Below are 21899 nucleotides of genomic sequence, written 5' to 3'. Positions count from 1 at the left end.
TTTAAAAAAAATTTAAATGCTAATCTTTTATAAAAAATCATGAAAAGTATCAAAGTGTCAAACCTCCCAACCCGACCGTATATAGTTATACGTGTGCCCATTTTGACAACTTGCCTCTCCTTTATTGTTGTGTAGGTGAACATATCGTTGATAGTGAAGGACAATGAGTCAGAAAAATGCGTGAAGGCTCTTCATCAGGCTTTCTTTGAGAGTGAAATGGATGAGGACCTAGTCCACGAGAATGGCTCGCTACCATTTGGTAACTAAACCTTTAGCCCGAAAATGATTTAAGATTGTTCGGGTTTGGATAATCCGACATATGCTTATTTAAACTGTTTATTTGCTTATAATATTTTATTGTAGCGAGTTAAGTTGTTCATGCTTGCAATGTCTTAATCAATCATGCACTCAACTGGGGTTTATTTATATGGATGATGATGTTCTTCTAGTTTAGATGTATATATATTTTTTCTTAATTATTTAATGGTTTCTAGTCATGGACTATTCTATATTCTTATCATCAAGTATCTTTGTATTATTATCTAAAATATATTATCTTTAGTTAATATACAATTTATTTCGTGGTTTGTGCAATATGTAACATACAATTCAATATTGTACTTGAATGGTAATTATATTATTCTATAAACACACAAGTGTGACAAGGTTAGATTTCGAAGAAATAGAGAGAACAAAGTGGAAGTAAATATAATAAACTGAAAGTAAATATAATGCTAAAGTGAACGTGGAGGTTGTGCTATTGCATGGATTAGCTATTTGCGTACGTATCACGTACTCATGAATCATGACATCAATGATAATGATAATTGATTCATGCTAGTACACTCGTTACATATATGAGACTATTTAGATGTTTTCTTCATCATGAATGTCATGTAGACTATTTTGTTAAACATGATACATCACCTTACAAAATTTTGTACACCATATACAACTCTTTTTTATACAAGTTCAATTTGTATACGGGCCGAGCACGAGCAAAGAAAAGCTCATTCTGTTTTCTTAATACCGGTATAGTTCTATGAGTACAATTGAAGCTATAATTTTTCCACTCATGAGAACCCGCTCACAATAATATGAAGGACCTGTTAGGAATGCTCTCAAATGTTTGAAAAAGACTAAAATGACCCTCATCTGATGGGAACGTGAGCGCATTCAATAGAAATTCTGGATAGATTTAGACATTCAACACCAAGGAAGAACTAGACGCGTTACAAAATATAAATCTTAAACCATAATATCTTAAAACAAAAGATTTTTTATACTAAAATAGTTTAACATATTAAACCACCCGAACCAAAAGCCGAACTGCCGAACTTTTTTTTTAGTTTATTTAATACTATTATTTAGGGGTGCGAACAAGCCGAGCCGACCCGAGCCCGAGATCGACTAGGCTCGAGGCTCGGCTCGTTTAACTTACACAGAGCTCCAGTTCGATTCGTTTCGAGCTCTATTTTCAAAGCTCAAGCTGCGCTCGGAGTTGACTCGTTTACTATTATTAATTATTTTTTATATAATTATAATTATTTTTATATATTTTTTTCTATTATAATTTATATACAAAAAGATATATATTACTTATTTGTTTTTTCATAATATTATATATATTAATTAGTAATATTAAATATATATTTTAAAAATTATATAAATAACACACTCGTTTAGACTCGGGCTCGATCGAGCTTTTTAACGAGCCGATCTCGAATAGCTCGCGAGCAGCTCGGCTCGTTTTTTGTTATTAACTAAGCCGTTAAAAAAAGTCGGTTGACAGTTAATACTTGGTCGTTAGTTTAGTTCCGTTTTTGTAACTATATTATTATTATTATTATTATTATTATTATTCTTTCTTTCCTTGTCCGTTTTGTTTGGAATCAATCAATTAATCTCTGATTGTCGGCAGCAGCTTAAGCTTCACGACTGAAACAACTACAACAATTTGCTTCAAGAGATCTATCTATCTATCTAGGGTTGGTTTAATTATATATTTACAGCAAACGAACATGAGTAGTAAGAAGGAAGTGATTCGATTGGAGCGTGAAGCCGTTATCCCGATTTTAAAGCCTAGGCTCATCATGCATCTCACCAGTCTCGTCGGTAAAACGAACTATCAATGAGATTAGATTATTGAGCACTGATTGATTAATTATAGATAGCTGATTAATATTAATATGGTTTTATGTTGACTTTTTTGAAAGTTTTTGTTTGTTTATTTATTTATGGTTTTAATTCAATAATATTGAAAATTTGGCAAACCTTCTAAATTTAGAATGCTCTGTTTATGTAACTTTTTATTCATTGATATAAAATCTGTTATATATAGAGTTTCTCTTTTGGAGCTCTTTTTCTAAACCTCCACGACTCATTGTTTCAAGCACAAGCTCAACTGGTTTTGACCTATGAGAGCTCGAGCTCTGCTGGTTTCCAGTGTTGTTGAGACCGGACCGGTCCGACCGGGATTTGGTCCACCGACCGGTCCAGTTATGTGTAGTTCACTCGGCTCCCAGAGAACTGGCCGGTCCGACCGGAAAACCGGATCAGTTGAACCAGCTTACTATGAAAAAAAATATTTTTTTTGAAAAATCTTTTTTTTCAGCCTACCAGTCATTTTTTTACCAAAGTTGTTCGGCCGGTTCAACCGGTGAACTGGTTGCCTGTCCGATCCGGTTATGAAAACATTGCTTGTTTCGAGTGCTTTTTCTAAAGCTCGAGCTTGGTTTGCGAGTCGATTTTCAAGCTTGAACTCGGATGGTTTTGACTTACGAGAACTCGAATTCGGCTCCTTTCGAGCTCTTTTTCTAAAGCTCGAGCTCGCCTCGTGAGTGGTTTTTTCAAGCTTGAGCTTGGCTCATTTCAAGTTCTTTTTTTTAAGCCCGAGCTCAACTGGTTTTGACTTACAAGAGCTTGAGCTTAGCTCGCATCGAATTCTTTTTCTTAAACTTAGGCTCGGCTAGTGTGTGGTTTTTTTGTGCTCGGGCATGGCTCGTTTATTATCTATTTATTAATTAATATACATATTTAATTATTCCTATATGTTTTGAAAAAAAAATGTTAACAAGTAGCTTTTTATCAATCCGAGATCCAATCTTGAGTAGCTCACGAGCAGCCTGAAACGCCCGCAGTCCGCACTCATAGCTTCCACCTTGCGTCACCGCAACTTATATTAACAACTAGTTGTTGAATTAAGTGTTTCAAAAATTAAATTGGCGAGTAATCCATTTTGAGTGATAATTCTAAGTGCTTATGAGTAATATTATCATTAGAACAATGTAAGTAGTTGCTTAGAAAAGTAGAAGCAACAAAATAATGTGTTATATAACTCTTATTCTACCTTTTTAATATAAATTTTCAAGCTTTTAAATAAATTTATCATTGCAGAACGTAAATCTGACCGAACAGAATTCTTGAAGCTCTGCAAGAGAGTTGAGTACACGATTCGATCATGGTATCTTCTTCAGTTTGAAGATCTCATGGTATTAAATTATTAGTTCATGCTATAAACCAAGAATTTTTAAATTTTTAAAAAATGTTGGCTTTAAACTTTTAATTTATATGGTTTTCGTACTTGTAGCAACTGTATTCACTCTTCGATCCGGTCCACGGGGCCCAGAAACTGGACCAGCAAAACCTATCAGAACAAGAAATTGATGTTCTTGAACAAAATTTCCTCACATATATGTTTAGGGTAACATGGCCAACTATAATAAAACAATAAGTTAATATACAAAATGTTTATTTTTTAAAGTACAGTTTTTGTGGTTACAGGTGATGGAGAAAAGCAATTTTAAGATATGTTCCAATGAGGAAATAGATATTGCGCAGTCGGGCCAGTATCTTTTAAATCTTCCTATCAAAGTTGATGAATCAAAGGTTTGTTGCAGTGATATATAGCTTACTGTATCAGGTGTTATAAATTATAATTATTGTCTTTATGTCTGCTAATGGTTATTGTAGATTGATAAGAATCTTTTGAAACATTACTTTGAAGAGCATCCTCATGATAATCTTCCCGACTTTGCTGATAAGGTATTGCTATAAATCGTGGTCATTTGTTTAACTTTAACCAAATGATAGAATACGGACAGTTACACAAGCAGGGCTTTCTTGTTTGTGTTTGTTCGTTAAGAAAATGAATGTGCGTGTGTTTGTTTATGTTCGTTTGCTAACAATATAAACGAACGGTTCATGAACGTAACTGAACATAGATTTACGAACATAACGAAGCTAAAACCAGTTAAAAGTAAATGTGAGGGTTAAAAGGTCATTAGAACCAGACTAAATTGTAACGAGTCTTAAAAATATGAATATATATTAACGAGCGTAAACAAACGAACATAAATGAACATAAGTGAATAAATATAAGCACATTTAAATGAACAAACGTAAACGAACGTTCAAGAACATAAATGAATGAGCGAGAAATGTGTTCATGTTTGTTCGGTTATTAAATAAACGAACTTCTGGCTGAATGGTTCTATAGAATGATTTGTAGTATGTAATCTTTCGACGAGGCATTGGAATCGATAAAACTACCGATTACTTTATAATGGAAAAGTTGGACATGATTATTTCACGTCTATGGGCGTCGATTATGAGAATAACAAGGCAAGTTCTTACCCATATTTTTCTAAGTTAAATATCTTTTTACATTCAGATTTCATTAATATTTAAATGCTCATAATGCTTGCAGGCTAGGAAAGCTATTTTCTAAAGAATCGAGTGTGCGATTAAGAATGACCCAAAGAAAGATGATGAAATTACTAACGAAGAATGTCCCGATGATTTATGTGTTGAAAGGGTCCGGATTGAGAACTTGGAGATCAGGTTGTGCATTGTGAGCTAAATCTATTATCATTCTTGAATGTTATCATTTTATATATTTTTCTTATTTTTAGTTTTTTAAAGTTACCTTGTGTTTGACCTTTACCACCAGTTTAAGGAATTTGGCGAGTAAGATTACAATCCAAGAACCAACATTTGATAGGATAATTGTCGTGTACAGGTACGACTTATTTATTATTGGATACAAATTTAATGGCAACAAGAGTTTGTATATTTACAAATATGAAATGAAAACCGTAACGCTTTGATAATTAAATATGCAGGCGAGCGAGCACCAATAAGGGAGATAAAGAACGGGGAATCCACGTCAAGCATTTCAAAAACATCCCAATGGCAGATATGGAATTAGTCCTAGTGAGTATTTTTATTATTATTATTATTATTATTATTATTTGTGGCAATATTATTTTACAAGTTTATAGTTTTATATAACTTAAAATTTGTATTTCTTATTGACAGCCAGAGAAGAAAAATCCAAGTTTGACCCCTATGGATTGGGTGAAGTTTCTTGTTTCTGCTGTAGTTGGGTTGGTTAGTTCTTATAAGTCATGTGATACGAGTCACCATAACGCATATCCTTGTTAAAATGCAACAATTGATTAACATAATAGCATACCATGCTTTTTTTAGGTGGCTGTTATAGGTTCAGTTGAGACACCTCAAGCTGACTTTTGGGTCATGTTTGCTGTTCTCTCTACGGTTATCGGTTACTGTGCTAAAATATACTTCACGTGAGTTTCGATGTTCGTATTATGCAGTTAATATTCATCCTGTTAATGTTAATTATGCTGCTAAAGTTAATAATACTGATATGATTGTTTGTAGGTTTCAGGCAAATATGGTTGCTTATCAAAACTTAATTACTCAGTCCATGTATGACAAACAACTGGATAGTGGAAAAGGCACTCTTCTTCATTTGTGTGATGATGTCATTCAACAAGAAGCAAGTGTTTTACACCTTTTTTTTTTTTTTTTTTTTAACTTTCATGTTTTTTTAGCATCACAAAGGGGTGATATTGTCTTGATCATTTGCAGGTGAAAGAGGTGATATTGTCTTTCTTTATATTGATGGAACAAGGCAAAGCTACTTTAGAGGTATACATGAATATTAGTTAATACGCTTGTTGTTCTTTATCGTAAATCTTGTTTGCTAGGGTATAGGCATTGTTAAATTACAAGTGGCTTTATATGCGCCGTTATATTCGCATAATCCGTTCATGCATCAAATCTTGACAACTTGGACGAACTGTTATATACGTTAGACGGCACTGTTGCAATTAGTTTAGACACTGTTTACATCAATATTATACTCGTATTAAAGATAATAAAATTCTCGAGAGATGTTATATTTAGAAATATATATATATATATATATATATAATTTAGTATATAAGGCTAACTAGATTTAAGCAAAAAAATAAAAAAGAAAAAGTAAAGATTCTTTTTTGCCCCTTCAACCATTTTTAACGTTTTATTATTTACAATCAGATTACTTCATACACTTCTCATCCCTCTATAACATATAGTGATTATTGAGTTGTGATATTATCATAGGATCTTGATTTACAATGTGAGGAACTAATTAAAGAGGAGTTTGATGCAAGCTGCAACTTTGATGTGCATGATGCAGTCCACAAGTTAGAAAAGATGGGCATTGTTGCTAACGTGAGATGCATTTGCTTATTATTGAAATTATTTTGTTTATTATTGGAATTATTTAATTTTTGTAATCATATATTATGCATTAGTTATTAAAAATTAAAGAGTGAACTGCGGTTTTCGTCCCTGTGGTTTGTCCAAATATGCGGTTTTAGTCCAATAGTTTCAAATTTGTGATTTTCGTCTTTGTGGTTTCATTTCGCTTGCAATTAAACCCGAATTCACTAATCCGGTTAAGTCTGGTCGCTAAACTCATCAGTGTGTCCTTCACGTGAGGGGCATTTTTGTCCTTTTTTTTCCCAATATACACCCCAGCCCCTCACGTGAGGGGGCTTGCGAATTACGACTGGGGTTTATTTGGGGAGAAAAAGGACAAAACCGCTCCTCACGTGAAGGACACGCTGATGAGTTTAGCGACCAGACTTAACCGGATTAGTGAATCCGGATTTAATTGCAAGTGAAATGAAACCACAGGGACGAAAAATCGCAAATTTGAAACTATTGGACTAAAACCGCATATTTGGACAAACCACAGGGACGAAAATCGCAGTTTACTCAAAATTAAAAAGCTAATGGTTTTATGAATAATTGAATGTAGGATTCAATTGGAAGGTATTACTGTGTCGGTTTGAAGCGCGCAAACGAGATCATTGGCATGACAACAGAGGAACAAATGCTGATAACCACTCAGGAACATGGTGGTTCTTGATGTAGCATGTATAGCATGTATAGTCTTACTAATTACTATTGTCTGCAATATTTGTTGCATCTCTGTTACTCTGTGGCTGCATGATCAACTTTCAGGCTGTGATTGTGGCGGCGGCAGTTGGTCTAAAGTGTCTTGTGTGTAAAATGTGAATTCATATGTAAAATAATCATTCAACATCAATTGTTTGATTACATGTAGTTTGTAGGAATGTGAATAACATCAATTGTTTTGAGTTGTGTAGCTTGTGCTCACTCTAAAGTTGAATAATTTAATGTGAATAGTTTTAACTTATTCATATAAAAGGTTGTTAATTTAGATAATACTGGTGGACTAGTTTTTTGTACCTCGCGTGTTGCAGCACACACGTTTATTTGTTCTTTTATTTACACGTGTTGGGTATTTGTTTTCACTACTTCGGTAAATAAGAAAACTTTACTAAGTGACACTTGAAGTTATTTGACATGCTATATGTTAAAAGACGTATGTGGCAGCTACCATCGGTTAGTTATGACTTATGAGTCAGACAAAAGATGTAGTATTTGTGCATAAAGACCCACATCTTCATGGACACTTCATGGTGTTGTACCCAAAATTTAATAATAAGTATAATTGATGAATAATACATTTATGTGAGACAAATCAGTTTTCACAATTAACAGGTTTGAATGTAAATAATAAAAAAAAAAACAATAGCAAAATTATTCAATAATCTTCTCTTAGAAATCTTTCCCCCGTTCTCTCATTCTCTCTATATTGCTTTACAACAACAATCATATTTTTATAATCAAAAGTTAATAATGTGTTCAACTGGTGAAAGCAAAACATATCATGTAAAAAAGGTATTTTCAAAATATAGGTAAGTGTTTTGCAACTTTTTAAATTGGTTAATTTAAAAAATGAATTAATAATAATATTATAGTTTTTATAATCATATTTTCATATTGACTATTCTATTAAATATAAAAAGAAATAAAGACGGCTTCTTTTAATTAGTTTTATCGATTTTGATTCATTTGGAATGGAATCTCATCTCATGTGCCCAAAGTATAATTCATTGATTCCCTTCTACATAGAATTTAAATTCATATCCAAAATACGGGGTCTTTACAATTTGGTTCGATTAGTTTTATAAAAAAATTCTAAACTAAACTGCTAGCTATAATGATTTGGGTGGAGACAAATTGGATTTTAATAATCACAACTATTTGTTATTGACCGATAATAATTTCAACTTAGTTTATTCCCACAAGTGGTCTCAAATTTAAAAAAGTTGGCTCTCAATGGTCATCCATTAAAAAAAAAACTAACGGCGCTAAGTTTTTTTTTTCGAATCTCAATCTGCTTTTTAGGTTTTTGATTGGAAGGGGGATACGACTCTACGAGTCTTGATAAAATTTAGCTCGAAGCGATGCACCAATGACCAAGCAGCTTTGTTTTGTTGAATTTTGATGTCCGACCTAGTTCAAATGTCCAAGCATAAGAGAAAACGAACAATAGATTTATGAGGTTTGGACTTTAATTTGGTTAGGCTTAAACTTTAATCGGGATTTAATTGGTTTTAGCCTTTAATTTGGTGACATTTTAAACAAACAGGAAAAACGTTATATTTTTTTATGGCTAGCAAAATACGAAAACCAACTTAAAAAAATTACGATTAAAAGTTTAATAGACATTTGTATAGATAAATAGATTATAGGGCACGGCATATGCTAATTTATAATATAAAATAGTGTAAAAGTTTATTTTGTCCACGTCTACAAGGGTTTCTTTCCCCAACCATAAACCATGTATTGGTGACACGAAGTATTTATAAAAAAAATGATGTTTAAAACATACGATATTATATTGTAGTAAAGCATCAAACACTTGTCGATATATGAACATAATTGACCTCCCAACATCTCATGAACTTGGTTGTGTGTGTTATAACTTATGGATTGATGTGGACATTGTTATAGTCAAACTAATACGAAGTTTTAATTTTACATGTTATGTTAACATATTTTGTTATTATATAAAAACATACGGTATCAAATCATATATTTTCAATCGTTTTCGGTTTAAACACAATGAATTGATGTTTTAGTAAAAAAAAATTATTTTTGTTTTTTCTTATCTTTAAATCCAAAATTACACTAAAATACATCACATTTTCTCTCATTCTAAATTAAATAATAATTATTGACAAGGACGCTACAGAAACATTTTAAATATATAGAAAAATTATTATATCTTCTCTATTCTTCACCCACAACACCTTGTCGATATATGAACATAATGACCTACCAACATCTCATGAACTTGGTTGTGTGTTATGACTTATGGGTTGATGTGGACATTGTTTTAGTCAAATTAATACGAACTTTTAACTTTACATATTTTGTTATTATAAAAAAAACATACAATATCAAATCAGATATTTTCAATCGTTTTCGGTTTAAACGGAATGAATTGACGTTTTAGTAAAGAAATTATTTTCATCAGCGCCTTCACTTATCTTCAAATCCAAAATTGCACTAAAATAAAACACATTTTCTCTCATTCTAAATTAAATAATAATTAATGACAATGACGCTACAGCACTGTAATTTCTCTATTCTTCACCCAAAATACCTTGTCGATATATGAACATAATAATTAATGACAATGACGCTACAGCACTGTAACTTATGGGTTGATGTGGACATTGTTTTAGTCAAATTAATACGAACTTTTAACTTTACATATTTTGTTATTATAAAAAAAACATACAATATCAAATCAGATATTTTCAATCGTTTTCGGTTTAAACGCAATGAATTGACGTTTTAGTAAAGAAATTATTTCCATCAGCGCCTTCACTTATCTTCAAATCCAAAATTGCACTAAAATAAAACACATTTTCTCTCATTCTAAATTAAATAATAATTAATGACAATGACGCTACAGCACTGTAATTTCTCTATTCTTCACCCAAAATACCTTGTCGATATATGAACATAATAATTAATGACAATGACGCTACAGCACTGTAACTTATGGGTTGATGTGGACATTGTTTTAGTCAAATTAATACGAACTTTTAACTTTACATATTTTGTTATTATAAAAAAAACATACAATATCAAATCAGATATTTTCAATCGTTTTCGGTTTAAACGCAATGAATTGACGTTTTAGTAAAGAAATTATTTTCATCAGCGCCTTCACTTATCTTCAAATCCAAAATTGCACTAAAATAAAACACATTTTCTCTCATTCTAAATTAAATAATAATTAATGACAATGACGCTACAGCACTGTAATTTCTCTATTCTTCACCCAAAATACCTTGTCGATATATGAACATAATAATTAATGACAATGACGCTACAGCACTGTAACTTATGGGTTGATGTGGACACTGTTTTAGTCAAATTAATACGAACTTTTAACTTTACATATTTTGTTATTATAAAAAAAACATACAATATCAAATCAGATATTTTCAATCGTTTTCGGTTTAAACGCAATGAATTGACGTTTTAGTAAAGAAATTATTTTCATCAGCGCCTTCACTTATCTTCAAATCCAAAATTGCACTAAAATAAAACACATTTTCTCTCATTCTAAATTAAATAATAATTAATGACAATGACGCTACAGCACTGTAATTTCTCTATTCTTCACCCAAAATACCTTGTCGATATATGAACATAATTGACCTACCAGCATCTCATGAACCTGGTTGTGTGCGTTATGACTTATGGGTTGATGTGGACATTGTTTTAGTCAAATTAATACGAAGTTTTAATTTTACATATTTTGTTATTATAAAAATACGGTAGCAAATAAGATATTTTCAATCGTTTTCGGTTTAAATGCAATGAATTGACGTTTTAGTAAAGAAATTATTTTCGTCCTCGCCTTCTCTTATCTTTAAATATAAAATTATACTAAAATACAACTCATTTCTCTCATTCTTAATTAAATAATAATTATTGACAAGGGCGCTACAGGAACATTTTAAATATACAGAAAAATTATTGAATTTTCTCTATTTTTCACCAACAATACCCTAAACCACTTCCTATATTATAAAAACACCACTTTCTAAATTTGATTGACGAATTGTGAATGTCTAATAGCGGAGGGGGGGGGGGGGGGTCTCTTACCCTCTCAAAAGTCAAAACCCCCCCTACTTTTTTAGCGATATACTACTAGGTATGTTTGTTTGTTAGTGATGAAATTATCTGATAGAAATATATGGTACTCATTTATTTTTTTTAAATAAAACATTAGGAAAAAGACAATATCAAAAAGGGTTCTACTAGAGATACCCAGATACTCTCTATGCACCCCGTATAGGTCTATACGAGGGGCTATAAGGGTCCCTATACGCCGTGTATAGGACTATACGGAGGGGTATATGGGACCATATACGTCCCGTATAGCCCTATACGGGGTTTTATTCTAGAAACTAGCTTTTGAACACGAGATTTGTCAAAGAAATTTAGGTATTTAATCATATGTAATTTAGGGATTTTCTTTTGAATATATAGATTAATTTTAATATTATCACACACACACTTCAAATGCTACATATTTAAATTTTACATTTTCCTATGATTGAAATATTGTTTTAAGGTGGCATAAAATTGAATATTGGTGATCACATAAACATATTAAAGATGTTTTATATGATCAATACAAATGCAAGTTAAATAGTGTTTTACAGATTGTAAGATTATAAATATTGTATTTATTCAACATAATTTGAAGTACATATATAATTAAATATCTATTATAAACATAGCTCACTAATTATTATACGAATAATAATTCATAAATCATTACTTAACTGATTAAATAATTCAATATTTGATAAACTTTATTATAGATATTCAACGGTTTATATGCTTTTTAAAAAAACATGTCAAACTTTATATATTTAATAGTAAAATTAGATGTGATGAGATAATAAAAGTTAGTGTGATTTAAATTACATTAAATACTTTTTTTATACGGGCTACAACTAATGGGTTATACTAATTGGATCAATGGCCCATAAATAACATGGATTAAGAAGAGTGGAGATTAGAAAATATGATAGAAATTAAAGTTAGAATTGAATATGATTAGGATACATCTTCATATTATTTTTTGTTTATTAGTATTCAGGTAGATGTCTTATAAACAAGTATTGAGACACGTATGCGGTATGCATATGAAAATGATAAAGACGGATAAACTAAACACTAAAGTTTAACATATATAAATCATAAATAGAGCTTAAATAACCAATATTATTTGAATGATTTTAGTCATGAAGATAAAGATTCTTTGAATGTCTGGCTATGCTAACAACAATGGAAGAAGACAAGTGCATGTTTCAACCTCTTGTTGGGTTCTTGGTACATGAATCATGAATGTGAAGGTGTGTGGAATGGGTTGTTGAGTATGAATTGGCCTTGGTGTGTTTAATAGACACTATTTATGACCGGGAAATACATCATTTTAACTTGTTACACATTTTTTAATTAATATTTTAGGGTTACTTCTGATCTAAACAACTTAAATTATAGTCTAATAATCAAGGTTTGGACCAATTATAGATGGTGTAGAGACAAAGTATGAAAGAAAAAAATTTAAAAGGATTAAGGCCATGCAAAATTAAAAATATGCTAGTCTGTTTGGTCATTATAGCATACTGTTTTTTTTTATATTATTTGACGGTCATATTTTTAAGTGCATACGACCTGATAAATCATGGTGTTTGATGACACACTCCTCACTGTGCTACTCACATTAATGAGATGTTGAAGAAATGATAGCTATGCAAACATTACCACAATAAACACAGTTTTTTTAATGACGCTTTTATTATTATTATTTTTTGTTACATACGGGATTTGAACTCCTACCCTTTAGAAAGACAAAGTGTTATCAATACTAATATCGAAAATGATAGCTATGAAACCATACCGATACCGATTCCAAATTTCCCGATCCTTTTTTCTTAAAATTTTGTCACCAATACTAATATCGAAAATGCTCGGTTTGGTGTTGATACGTACGATACGGTACATGATACCACTTACTTATATGTAACTGCAGTATAGAAAACCAAAAAAAAATATTACTATTTCGTATCAAATAGATTAAATATATTGGGTAAAGGAAATTGTCTTGCATCAAAACTCTTCTAAGTTGCATAAAAAGACATAAACCCCTGGTTTTGAGGAAAAATAATGCAATCGTTTTTTTATTTTAATGACAAATCAAAGTTTTACTTAAAAAAATAGGTCAAAACAACTTCATGTGCTTTAAAAGATGTAATTAATTCAGAAGTAAGGAGTGTTTAGGATTTCTTATTTTTGTCTTCTTATAACTTATAACTTATTGAAAAATTAAAAAGGTGTTTATGATTGCTTAATATGTGAGTGGTAAAGTTTCATAAGTCATAAAGTTGTAACTTATGATTTATGAATAAGTCATAAAAAGATAAAAATAAGGAATCCCAAACACCTCCTTGGCCCTAACAATTAAACAAGTTGACAACATGTAACATATATTACACTAATTAAAATACAATAATAATAATATTATGTCATGTAATAAATGCATGTCTAGCAAGTGTGTATGCAATGGTGGACCTACACCTCATCGAAGGTGGAGGTGTCAGCCGACCCCTGTGATTTTTTTAAAAACATATACATGTTAAAATTCCGATCGACTCTAATAAAATTTTGTAATTAACCCACTTTCTACCATTTTAAAATTTTTTCTGGGTCCACCACTATGCGCATGCATATATATATCCTTTGGTAGGGGTTGACTCAAGTAAACGCATGATTATTTGTGTTATATCAACAATTGGCATCAGGCTCAAATGTCATGAAAGTAAGGTATGAAGGTTTTCCTATAATAACACTTGATGACATGAAACGTCAAAATTATCATACATACACGGTTGACATACTGCGTCATAAAACTCTCTCAAGCTAAGTGGGAAATAAAAACTTAGGGAGTGTGATATGGACAAACCATCATCATCAAAATGCTCACATAATAAATAATAATAATAATAATAATAATAATAATAATAAGAATGGAGGGAGGGAGTTCACTTCCAAAAATAATAAACGGTTCCCCGTAAAACCCGTTAAGAATTTCATCATCTTTATCATCCCTAATTTTGCCTTCGCTCTAATTCGCAAATTGCACCATTTGCCTTTCAGTTATTCATTCTGATTCTCAATTAACCGCCATGGATTGATTTTACAAATTATTATTTATTATCATGTCGTCATCAATTGTAGCCAGAACCGGTCGTCATCTTCAACGTTACGATAATAGTCTTCGACTTGTTTCAGGGTATTCATTTCTCTGACCTAATTGCATAATTGAATTCAACTCGATTTGTTTGGGATATATATGTTTTAATTCGCTCAGTTTTAGCATTGACTGTTTGCTTATATTGTCTTTAAATTGCATTACTGTTTTATTTAGAAATTAAAATAATTGTTGTTACGTCGTCCGTTAAATATACGAACAAAGAGTTTCGTTCGAGGTGTGTATGTTTAATTGTGTTCGTGAATGTCCAGTAATGTGTTCGTTTATGTTCGCATTGTTGCGTTTGTTTGCATCTCTTCGGTTACGATGTATATGTTCGTTTGGTAGAATTAGAATTTTACTATTGCTAATTTTGCCTATATATTTATTTGTTTGTTTTTTTTAACTATTACTATTTAAAAATAATTATGTTTATGATTACTGTGTTAAGCTTTTTTTGGATATTATGTGGTGTGCTTCCGGATTTTTGTGTTGATTTAGTGATTATTATTCTCAAATGATGAATATACGTTCCTTTGTGCTTGTTTATGTCCGTTTAAGTCCGGTTACGCTCGTTGTGTTTGTAAGCGTCCCTTTACAAAATTAAGAACGGACACAAGCGAAAACGAACAAACTCAATTCCTTAACGAACAAACACAAACATGAAATTTTGTTCAGTAAAGTGTTCATGAACTGTTCTTTTGTCCGACAAAAGCTTAACGGACGAACACAAACAATGTCTCGTCCGATTCGGTTCGGTTCGTTTACGGCCCTAATTGTTGTGTAGCAAATAACTAAATATCCGTACTGTTAATATTAAAGGTCAGAGATTGAGCACGTTGCAGTTTTGTGTTCATGCCCCACAATTATTGATAGCTTTAATCACATTTGTACTTTAAGTCATGTTAAGCCTTCTCATTGTTTTGGACTGTATTTGTTGTACTGATGTCTGGTAAAGAATAAGGGGGTCCTGCTATAGAAACACAATCCGCAATATTATACACCAACGTGCCTGCCACACCATACGGGGTCACATCATGTGGGCCGTATGATTTGCCCCTCATACGACCCATATGGTTATTTTCCTATCTGGCTATCTGTCACATGTCCTATATGGCCCGTATGCTGGATTGTGTGTCGTTACGTCTTTTAGGGGATATTAAGCATATAGAAATGAAAGTGATTATGCAATATGGGATAGTGGTTACATATGAAATGAACTATTAATAATCAGATAATAAGAATCAGTTTTGTTTCATGTTTTCCTGAACTGAATTTCAAAAACGGGCTATTTGATCTGTCAGTAATCAAATAGACAAATTATTATCAATTTCAAAACGCAATGGCAAACATGCACTAATATTCTACAAGTGCTCATTAGGATTTCTACAAGGAAATCGTGGGTCATGACCAACTGTAGCCAAAAAGAGTTTTTGCTCTAGAACGGGACAAAACACGGGAAGTATTTAAATTCAGTAATAATTGTTAACTTAGACAAACAGACAAGAAAGCTTAGTTAATTTTATAATGCTGGCCACTAATAGCATGGAAAAAATGAGATCTTATAAGCCTTGTTTGTTTAATTATTGCAACTTGTTAAGGGAATGCCTTCTTAGAAATGCTGCAGTTATCATTAAAGTTAGTGCATTGCAGACGTTGACTAAGTTGATTGAAGTTCATTCTTTATTATATATATAAGTAGGGTTATCTAAAAAGCTCGGGCTCAATGCTCGCTCGAAATTAAACGAGCCCAAGGTAAGCTCACTCGTAAGCTGGCACGTGACTCATTCATTTGGCTCGTTTAGATTAAAGCCCAAGTTTTAATATGCACAAAAAAATAACCTAGAGTTATAACCTAAGTTTTACTATATATAAATCATAATTCTGAAGTTTATAAAGTCTGCATTATGCATTATGTGTATGTTATAAATATTACTTTTTGCTTTTTTATATGTATCAAGAAGTATAGAATAAAAAAGAAGATAGAAATAACGAGCTGGCTCCAGCTTTTTACGAGCCGAACTTGAGCTCAGAATTTCATCTTGTTAAGATAAGCATGCTGAGCCGGCTCATTTAACTTTGAGCCCGAGCATCTGGTATTAAAGAAAATAACAACTTTTAGTTAGTTGTGTTAATAACAGGAGATAGATCAATTTAAACAATTTATGTGAAAATTTGTCATCTTTGATTGTATTATATCTTTTCATTGCTAAAAACCATAAAGAAAACAGTTTAAACTACCTTATCCAAGAAATTTGGACCACTAATTTTCTACAATAATCTTTAGAATGACAACGCGGGCCGTAATAGAAGTGCCCACTTCTATTATTGAGGCAAGAAGAATTAACAATAGTTAATTATTGACTTATGTAGATAACTACAGCACAAAGAAGTAAATTCTCTAGCATAGGACAAACCAGGCATTTTTTTTAATTATTTTATTTTATTTTGAAATTGTTAACTTAGACAAGCAAAATAGAAATTTTAATTGGCTATATGTGCATATGTTATTATAGCTTGTGTATGTTAACTTATGTTCTATATTTTAATGTGGCATCTATACAACAGGTGTATTCCATACAGACAGGACAAGACGAAAGACGAGAACAGAATAGAAGTACTGATGGTCTCTTCACCGAACCGTGATGACATGGTATTCCCAAAGGTACTTATTTTTCTGATTATTTTTCAATGTGACTACTTTTTATTAAAAACAATGTATACACGGTGTAATAAATAATCCCGCTTTTTAATAATACTCAGGGTGGGTGGGAGAGTGATGAGACTGTTGAAGAAGCCGCGTGTCGTGAAGCTTTAGAGGAAGCTGGAGTAAGAGGAATTCTTCAAGTAGGTTGTTTATGCTACATTATAGTTCTTGCTAATAATATATATTATTTAATAATTTAATCTAATTATTCAGTTCACATAAGATGCTTTTTTGGCATGCAGGGAGATAGTCTTGGAGTGTGGGAGTTTAGAAGTAAGAGTAAACAAGAAGCTTGTAGTCAAGAAGGGGGATGCAAGGGATACATGTTTGCATTACAAGTGACCGAAGAGCTTGAAACATGGCCAGAAAAAAATAACCGCAACAGAAAATGGGTAAGTGTGATGCAACAACCCGGTCCTATATCGATGCAAAGCGTGAACAACTTATAATAAACCTTAAGGTGTTACATATGAAGTTATCCTTGAGGGGAAAATGCTGAATAACCTTCTCTAAATTTGCACATAAATTGTTGCAAAATGAATCTTCTCTAAAAGAGCATATTTGTTAAAAGGGTTAATACCATAAAAAAACAATATTTTTCTTATTTTTCGTGAAAAAGTAACTCAACCTAATTTTAACATATTAAAGTCCCTCGACTTGTAAAAAGTACACGAAAAGGCCACCAAATAGTTTTTTTTCCCTATATTAAAGTCCCTAAACTTGTCTGAAATGCATGTACTTTTGAATTTTATATAAATAATGATATGTTAGGTCTTATATTGGTTAACTTTAAAACGTGTGACCTTTTATCACAAATTTTGGCCAGTTTAAGACTTCAAAAATCATTATTTAAAATAAAGATTCACAAGCGTGTGCGTTATAGACCAGTTTATACTAAAAACATTAGTTTAGTGACTTTTTCATGTAATTTTACAAGTTGATCAATAGGTTAAATGACTTTTTTTGTGAAAAAAACAAGATAGCATATTGGTTTTTTAATGACATTAACCCTTGTTAAAAAGAATAAAGTTTTGAGGACTTTTTCTTTGAATTTATACAAATTAAGTGATTTAATCTTGTATAAATGAAGTCAAGAAACTTATGTGAGAATTCGGCGTAAGTCCTTAGGGTTTGTTCAACAATGTCTGTATTCTTTAATGATTGGATGAAAGGATTTACATCGGAGTCATGTCACAGGTGGTGATCAAAGAAGCATTTGCATTATGTCGGTACGACTGGATGCGAAACGCACTAAAAGAATTTGTAAAAGTGATAGAAAAGGGGGAAAACAGGAGGGAAGATGAAATTCCAAAAAATGTCAACAAAGAAGACAAGCCAATGACAAAAGAAGATGAAGATTCTCAACTAATGTCAAACAATTGCCATGTTAATGAATCTAGGGGTACATATGGCATAATGGTTCCTGCTAGCATTTTATGGTAGTTTTTGTATTATATTTCTTGTTTACAAACCAGTAAAAAAACCGCCTTTCAAATTGTGTATTGTTCGCGTTGGTCATTTTTAGAGATAGAGATGTATATATAGCTCATTGGAGGTTGCAGGATGATCATGTATGGCAGAATCTTGTGTTTGAAACTCAACCAAAGTTGTACATGTGTGAAATGAGTGAATTGTACTCGTCCGTTGTTGGGTATTTCGATGGCTTTTTTGCAAATGACAATCTAAAAAGGGTGTCTGCGATCGCTTATCAAAGTTGTTTATAAGCTTATTGTTTGTGAAATAAATTGTTTGGAATAAGCTGGTCTTATTCGATTTTGGGATAAGTTACTAGTATCAGTAATCCCAAACATCCTCAAAATGACTTACTGCTATAAGAAGGTTCCGCAAGATTAAACTAATAGTTCAAAATATAAGAAGCTGCATGGCACATGATTGTCGCAAAACTTCAAGGCTTTTAGGTCGTATACTTATTATGTATGGCAGTCGATGCGAGCTCGTAAAAACTTTTTCACACATCATGCAAACCATATAAAATTATCCGATAGATATGTAGAAAATGTTATACAAGCATTCAAATTTTATCCATCATTTTTTACCCTATAATTTAACTAAAATTCAAAATTTAATACTCATTTAATATATCTAACAACTAATTCACCATTTTTATCTTTATCTTACTCACAAATAATTATTTATTATATTTTATATTTCTCGTTTTTATACACTCACAATAATTTAATGAAATGATGAATAGTAACTCCAGGGCCGGCTCCGAGAAAGCAAAAAACTTTTGGGCCGAAGACGAAATTGTTTTTGGACCTTAAGTAGAAGGAGTATTTTGTTAGGTTTAAACAGTCTTTTATATGGGCTTACTTGGTTAAAATTTGGGTTGTCTAAAAACCTTTTGTATTAAAAACAAAAGAATAAGCATGTCTCAAGGCATAACTGTATGACCTTTTAAAACGGTTATGTTGGATCGGGTTTCGCAACCAATGTTAGATTTAATTTAGTTATGTATCATTAGCTAACCCATTCTTGGTTTTAAACATACTATTCCTTCCACTGAAAAATAGCCATTGTATTTTGTATTGCGCTTATAAGTGTATGTCTAGTACGTTGATTCCATGCCTACACATCAACTGTATATGATTTAGCCTGTATGAAGTTGACGGCTTCATTATATATGTACATGATTTGTGTATATGAAAAGAAACCAAAATCTACAAATAGCAAAAGATGTAATATTAATAAGACGTTAATCATTCATAACTGCAAAAAAATGTATAGTACAGGTAATAATAACATGTTATCATAAAGAACTGCTTTTGCATTGTGAAATACACCCAAGCGGAGGTGTAATGGTATGACTCGTTTTTGTGTAGCATTGCCAAAAATGTGTTGAACCGGTTAATATGTTTGTTGACATACAAAACCATATGTATCATGTGACCGTTGTACACATGCATTGTTTTATTTTTTTTTTACAAAACAATGAAGGTTTAGTAATGACACTATATGATGCTATTTTTTGTGTCTAAGTAAGAACTTACGTGACATCTTGCAGGAACAATTCAAACTTGCATTGATGTTTTACAAATTCCCCGGCTATTATTTTCCCTACAACATCTATATAAGAAGCACAACATTTTATTTGTTAGATGTATGCGTGTTTACGTAGTATGCATTTGTGATAGCATGATTTAAATTTCATTTATGTCTATGTACCAACAATTAGTTTGAGGTTCCTTCTTTCATGGGTGAGTTCCCTAATAGAATAAAGCGACGGATATAAGTTAAACCCCTTTAGCATGTCATAGATGAATGGAATGAGTTTCGTTTGTTGAACGATAACAATTTTTAAACCGTCGTAAATCATTAGATATTGTTCATTCTTTGGAAAGTCCTCGTATGTAAAACTTTTAACATGAACATGTACAACACAAACAATTTCTAGAGGATTTTTTTTATTGTGTAAGTGTACTAATTGTTAGGGGATCATAGCAGCGATTTTTTGTCTCTGTAACGTTAGATAAGTTGTTAATGTAAATTTAGATTAAACAAAAAATGATAAAAGGAAAATACACTTACGTTTTAATAAAAAAGGATAATATAATTTTTTTTTCACTGTTGACAGTGGCCATAAAGTGTACCCAAACAATTGGCATAGTTATACCCTATTATCACTGTGTTAGAGACAAAAAATCGTCAAGAATGTAGTGGTTCCACATTCGGTTAGAGGTGTTGAAATTAAACTAAAGATGTTAGGGTTGTCCAAAAAAATATTGTATAAATAATTTTGGCACTGTACGGGATCAAAATCCATGTAACCAACTATATTATTCAGATAAAAAAAATACTATGCTAAGGCTTTGGCAGCCACAAGTTGTTTAACCCTAACTAGCAATAAATTGGATTATTAAGTTACAAATTACAATTTCGGGTGGTTAAAATAACACGTATGATAAATCTACGAATTCCAATCCCATACGATAAAATCATAAAATAGATCGTACAAGTTCCCACTATATTATTCCGATAAAAGTAGTATGACAGATTGTTTGACCACTCACAAGTTGTCAAATGCAAACTATTGATAAAGTTGATATAAAGTTATAAATCGAATTTCGAATGGTTAAAATAAAGTGGATGATAAAGCTACAAATTCCAGTTTACTATGATAAAATTCATAAAAAAGACAATAGAGTTACAAAGTCTAAGTTTTCATGAACTAAATAAAGGGTATGATAAAGCTACAAATTAAAAGTTTGTATGAAAATAAAATCTTTATGGGGTTGCTATAGTCTTGGTGTGAGTATCAAAAGCAAACAACAGAACATGTCGCCGTTAATATGTAGGTTTGACAATAAAACACATAACTCTGTTGACATAGGCTGTCGCAGTCTACTCAAACAATTAATTTTAAGACTTAAATACCTATAAACTAGTACGGGTAAGTAAGATCGTCTCCTCAGGGACTCAAGGAAAGTGCAAGTTTATTTAATTTATAACTAATTATTTAACCTAAGCGAATTAGCCTAAGCGGACAGACGATGTCAAGCAGTTTTTAGATAAATATTAATTAATTAAAACTAAACAATTACTTGAAAAGATTGTAAACAATATTAATTAAAAAGTATTCATTCTAGGTTCGGGTTATGTGTTTCATACGTCAATCACAGATTCTTTAGTCTTTGGTTTTATAATAATTGC

At 31.5% G+C, this 21899-nt stretch overlaps 2 protein-coding genes and 1 pseudogene across 3 annotated transcripts; all 3 read left to right on the top strand.

The window, feature by feature from the left end:
- Window positions 1–2021: 2021 nt before the first annotated feature.
- Window positions 2022–5899, top strand: LOC143628666 (uncharacterized; annotated as a pseudogene). Its single transcript, XR_013152796.1, has 13 exons — window positions 2022–2115; window positions 3397–3491; window positions 3590–3703; window positions 3784–3888; window positions 3973–4044; window positions 4511–4623; window positions 4709–4842; window positions 4952–5020; window positions 5124–5214; window positions 5320–5391; window positions 5491–5591; window positions 5686–5807; window positions 5859–5899. The product of XR_013152796.1 is annotated as an uncharacterized LOC143628666 (transcript).
- A 2-nt stretch (window positions 5900–5901) lies between these two features.
- LOC143628665 (uncharacterized) lies at window positions 5902–7228 on the top strand. The gene is made up of 3 exons (XM_077098193.1): window positions 5902–5955; window positions 6415–6525; window positions 7118–7228. The coding sequence occupies exons 1-3, from the start codon at window positions 5929–5931 to the stop codon at window positions 7226–7228; spliced, it is 249 nt and encodes an 82-aa protein (XP_076954308.1). The 5' UTR covers window positions 5902–5928.
- Window positions 7229–14447: 7219 nt separating this feature from the next.
- LOC143628664 (nudix hydrolase 13, mitochondrial-like) lies at window positions 14448–18671 on the top strand. The gene is made up of 5 exons (XM_077098192.1): window positions 14448–14563; window positions 17090–17186; window positions 17285–17368; window positions 17471–17620; window positions 18426–18671. The coding sequence occupies exons 1-5, from the start codon at window positions 14490–14492 to the stop codon at window positions 18669–18671; spliced, it is 651 nt and encodes a 216-aa protein (XP_076954307.1). The 5' UTR covers window positions 14448–14489.
- Window positions 18672–21899: the final 3228 nt, after the last annotated feature.

The sequence above is a fragment of the Bidens hawaiensis genome, unplaced genomic scaffold (genome assembly GCF_021521415.1).
Source record: "Bidens hawaiensis isolate Kalapana, Puna unplaced genomic scaffold, B.hawaiensis_p1.1 tig00005061_1, whole genome shotgun sequence".
NCBI classification, from domain to species: Eukaryota; Viridiplantae; Streptophyta; class Magnoliopsida; order Asterales; family Asteraceae; genus Bidens; species Bidens hawaiensis.
Note: the sequence above shows the minus strand (reverse complement) of the source record. Positions and strands in the feature narration are given on the sequence as shown.